This window comes from Hibiscus syriacus, unplaced genomic scaffold (genome assembly GCF_006381635.1).
Source record: "Hibiscus syriacus cultivar Baekdansim isolate YM2019G1 unplaced genomic scaffold, ASM638163v2 tig00004041_pilon, whole genome shotgun sequence".
In the NCBI taxonomy this organism is placed as follows: domain Eukaryota; kingdom Viridiplantae; phylum Streptophyta; class Magnoliopsida; order Malvales; family Malvaceae; genus Hibiscus; species Hibiscus syriacus.
Window position 1 is genome coordinate 14,680 of NW_024061995.1, and position 5,153 is coordinate 19,832.

General features: G+C 34.5%; 1 protein-coding gene and 1 long non-coding RNA gene across 2 annotated transcripts; one reads left to right on the plus strand and one right to left on the minus strand.

Annotated features, from left to right (window-relative positions):
• The first annotated feature begins 449 nt into the window (after positions 1-449).
• On the plus strand, positions 450-1,505 carry LOC120187354 (transcription factor MYB53-like). Its single transcript, XM_039191095.1, has 2 exons — positions 450-730; positions 809-1,505. The coding sequence occupies exons 1-2, from the start codon at positions 465-467 to the stop codon at positions 1,503-1,505; spliced, it is 963 nt and encodes a 320-aa protein (XP_039047026.1). The 5' UTR covers positions 450-464.
• Positions 1,506-4,752: 3,247 nt separating this feature from the next.
• LOC120187593 lies at positions 4,753-5,153 on the minus strand. The gene is made up of 3 exons (XR_005522315.1): positions 5,066-5,153; positions 4,907-4,988; positions 4,753-4,816 (listed from the first exon to the last, which is right to left on the minus strand). It is a non-coding gene; the product is annotated as an uncharacterized LOC120187593 (long non-coding RNA).

Below are 5,153 nucleotides of genomic sequence, written 5' to 3' on the forward strand. Positions count from 1 at the left end.
TCCGACACTCTCATCCACACAATATGACTCGATCAGACACAAATATAATCTTTTAAAGAAGAACCCAACCATATAAAATCAAATCAAAACTCATCGAATTTGGGTTAATAACATTCTCTAGTTATAGGAAAGATGCTTCAACTTTACCCTAACTTCATCTATGAGAATTTAGAATTAAATTTGATCAAATATAGAGATTGTATAAAGAATTCTTCAACTTGAAGACAGGGCTAAAACAGTAATTTCCTTTCGTATAATACTATCGAAATTGCATGTCAAAGATGACACTTGTTATAGGACAAATGCTTCTCTTTTACCCTAACCCTTTTTCCAATTTTGTCTTCAATTTCCTAAACATCAATCCACATCCCCATACACTATATAAACAAGTCCCCATTTTCTCACATTTTCTAAGCACTAACTAATCTTCCATCATCATCACACTCTTTTCCCATTTTGTAGAGATGATGGGGAGATCGCCGGCGAGTGAAGATAATGGCCTTAAGAAAGGGCCGTGGATGCCCGAGGAGGACCGGATTCTCGTCGATCACATTCGGAAACACGGGCACGGAAGTTGGAGAGAACTTCCGAGTTTGGCCGGATTGAACCGGTGTGGCAAAAGTTGTAGGCTCCGATGGACTAATTATCTCCGGCCGGATATCAAGAGAGGCAAGTTCTCCGACGAGGAAGAGCAAACCATCGTCAATCTTCACGCGGTTATTGGCAATAAGTAACGTCTTCGACTTGTCTGTTTTGTTATTTTGTACTTGCTAATTCATTTGATTTGCGATACGTAATTGTTATGTAGGTGGTCTGCGATAGCGAGTCATCTCCCCGGAAGAACGGATAACGAGATCAAAAATTTCTGGAACACGCATTTGAGGAAGAAGCTACTTCAAATGGGGATCGATCCGGTGACTCATAAGCCGAGAACCGATCATCTCGACGTTCTAGCTAGCCTGCTACAGTTGCTTGCTGCGGCCAACTTCAATAACTTGTTGAACAATCAACCTCTGGATATCAATGCTCTAAGGCTACAATGGGATGCCGCAATGCTGGCCAAGCTCCATTTGTTGCATAACATGGTCCAAGTCCTCCGTAACCCTTCGACGATCGAAGCGATGAACCTTATATCCGGACCGACTTTCCGGGAAAATCATCAGCTCGAAGCGAATACCGGTAACCTTCCATACGGCGGCTTCTCCCCGCATGAAGTTACGAAACTACAGTCGAATTTTATCGACTTAGAGGCTTGTCAACAACAACATCAGCCAATGAAAGACTCATCATTTACTGTTAATGTTCCGACTTCGAGTACTCCTCCTCCTCATCAGCTCCCGGCATTGATCTCGGCCTCGCCGGAATGTCGACCCGCCATCGTCAAAAACAAGATTAACCCGAACGAGATCTCTAATCCTTCATCCACGTCAACTAACTTCGAAGCCTGGGGAGATTTCATGGAGGATATAGCAAGTGACCATTACTGGAGGGATATTATAGAGTAAGTGAAGCTTTCGGATTGAATATATATATTTTATATTATCAATAACCAACTATTAGTTAAGGATTTATTCGATTTCAAGTTTGATTTTATTCGATTCTAATGGAATGAACATAAAATAAGTTATTCTTATATATTATGTAAATGCTATATTTTTATTGTAATTGTATTGTGTATTAATAAAAATATTCATTATTGCGATGCCATTGAATAATTGTTAATTATGAACAAGATGAATATAAAATAAGTTAGATGTGAATAATTTTGGACACGAAATTGATTACGAAAAGGGTTTGACATTATCGTGCATGAAATTAAGAGAAGAAATTCAAGTCAAACTTAAATTAATATTCACAAGTAATCTCATACTAAAGACCCAAAAAGAAAAAGTGCTTCGAAATAATTTATGGTGATGGTGTTATGAGCCAATGACATTGGTTTAATTAAATATATTAATAATTATAATTAATTAATTGTAAATGTAAAATATAATCAAGGGAATTTATTTTCTCAAAAAACATATTTATATTTTTTAAAATATTAATAGATTAAAAAACTAATTCTCTAAAATTTTATTAGCAATTTTCTTTTTGAAAATTAAACGAAATTATTCTTAAAAAATGATATATAAACAAAAAAAATCAAATTATAAAAGCATTGCTGCTAATTAAGCTATTCGATAGCTGCATCCTCTTCATGATAAATAAAGTCAAGAGTATTTGGTACTCATTAGGTGAGATTATATATATATATATATATATATATATATATATATATATATAATTATTTGATTTAGTTTTGGTAGGTAAGTCTCCGTATAGAATTTTTACATACACAAGGATTTAAAATCGAGACATTTAAATATTTTTATTAACACTTTTTTTTATTTATTATTAGTGTTTTTATTGTCCTCTCGGTTTTAGGATTTCACTCTAACTAATTCAGATCGACTCGCGTCGCACACTTGATTTTGGTGGACGAGTCTTCCAGCAGGGTTTTCTATATACTCAAGGATTCGAACCCGAAATCTTTAAATATTTTTATTAACAATTTTAATTTATTATTAGTGTTTTTTTATTGTCCTCTCGGTTTCAAGGTTTTACTCTGACTAATCCAGACCGATGCGCGTCGCACACTTGATTTTGGTGGGTGAGTCTCCTAGCATAGATTTTTTATATACACAATGACTCAAACCCTAGATCTTTCTTAAGCGATATCAAGTTGCTTACCACTTGAACTAACCCGTTGATTTATAATAAGTGTTTTTAATTAAAGATAAATGCTGATAAATTATTGAATTTTTAATTCAATATATATATATATATATATATATATTACTTTCAAACTTGAGGAAGAAATCCCTAATTACAAGCCAACCTAGTGTAAGAAGGGATATGATGATATTTAGTATTTAGTAGGTATCCTATTTGACATTTGGAAAACAACTAACTCTACCTACCTTGCCAAATATGTTGATTGTTATTTAATTAACATTGGTAAATCACAAAATTTTATATATTTAATAAATAAATTCAACGTTCTTTTATTTTTTATTTTTTAACGTTTTTTTCTTTTTCTTTATCAATTTATATATTTTTATTTCTTTTTACAATATACGTGATATTCTCGACGAGATATATGATAATTTTGAATTTTATCTAGAACTTTCAAAACCTCTCGATCCGAAACCCTTCCATTTATGATTTACGGATCATATCGAGTGATTCCTTGAATTTCTGAAACTTTGGTTTACTTGGACTCTCTGTAGATATGTTTCTTGCTCATATATCTTTGTTGGTACCATCTTAATCTTCTCTCCAATGTTCTTCTCGTTAATACATTGATAATGCATTTATATATGTTGATTTTTTTGGTATAATCATCAGTTTTTGATATATTGATCGATTAATCCAGATCGAGTACTGCAGAGGAGATGAGCGACCCCCTAATCCAATTCGCTCCATTTGTAAACACTCTCTATTTGTATATGTTCTTTTTGTATGAAAGACTGAATTATCTACTAGACTCATGACCGATAAATTATTGCATATAAACATTAGTTGATCATTTCCTTGACTGATGAAGATCTTTCATGAGTTGTTTCATCCAAACACTCTTTTATTGTTAATGTCATACACTTTCGATTAGGACTATAAACGAGCCGAGCTCGAGTATTACTGAGCTCGACTCAACTCAAAAACTCTAAAATGAAGCTCGACTCAACTAGAAAACTTACGAGTCTAAAATTTTCAAGCTCTACTCAAACTCGAAATCATGAACCGAATCTCGTAAAAGCTAGAAAAAGCTCGAAATGAAAAAAAATATCGTAAACTTAACTCGATTGAAGCCTCAAAATCAAACTTGAACCTGAACCTTAAATACATGAAAACCTTATACTGCATTTAAAAAAATCAACACATAAATGTTAATATTATTAATAATTCAATTTTTTTTAAAAATAAAATCTTAATATGTTATATTTTCGAGCTGCTCACGAACTTTTCGAGTCGAGTATCAAGTAGCTTGTTTCGGCTCGTTAAGAACTCAAGTCGAGTCCATTTGAGTCGATTATATATCGAGTTTTGTCCGAGTCGATCTCAAGTAGCTCACAATCTGTCTAATCTCATTTACGATCCTACTTTCGACCGAATGTCAATACATTATTTCATCTTCTAAATGCTTTCCTTCATTAAATGATTTTTAAAAAATTAACATACCAAATGAGTGCCAAGCTTAGGGTCACCATGATAGAGTTAAAAGAGAGGAACAAACTTATCGATTTTCGTAAACTGGAAGGATGAAATGCATAATTAAACCTTTTTATGCCATAAACTAAAATTGTAACATTAAATAGATAAATTCTACATAAACGAAGGGAAGGATTTCCCAGCCTTGGAGCTAACAGCATACCATTTTACCGTCGCACAAGCATCGTTGATCAACGGCTTCATTAACTTACCAAGCAGTGAAAGTCGAAGAAGACGGATCCGGACTTCGAGATCATATTTTTCGACCCTAAAAACATCGAAAGGTGGTTCGAGACTCTTTCTACGATCTATCGCAATTCCGACTCGATCCGAGTACTTATAAGTTTTACCTCAGGGACACCTTTTTCATACAAAACACTTCGAACCCGAATCAAAAGACTCATGGGGCCATTCACCTGTGGTAGTTAGATGATCATATTGCAGATATGATCATATTGATAATAAAAGGACCGATATGCCTCTCGGGACAAGCAGCACTTTCGGAAATTCGAAACGCTTACTCTCTCGTAGCCATGACATCGAGTTTGAAAGTGCTTCCCAGAAGCCGCTGGCAGTACATGAAACCGCAATTAGTTTGGTCAGAAAACTGCTCGTTCTTTTTGGATCATGCTTACTTGCAATGAAAGAAATCGATTACTTGCAATGAAAGGCCATCCATAATCCCTGCTTCACAAAATGGAACAAAAGCCAAGTACGCACAAAGAAGACCTGCTTCATATCTGTCTAGAGGAAGTAAAAGAAGTTAATTTCGGTATAGAAACAGCTAGCGAAGCGTCGCCGGAAATCAAAACATTACATGTCATCTGCAATTCCAAAGGCTCTTTTCTCCATAGGTGTGAATGCACCGGCAGAAGATGCCCTTCCCCAAAGACCCTCTAAGAAAG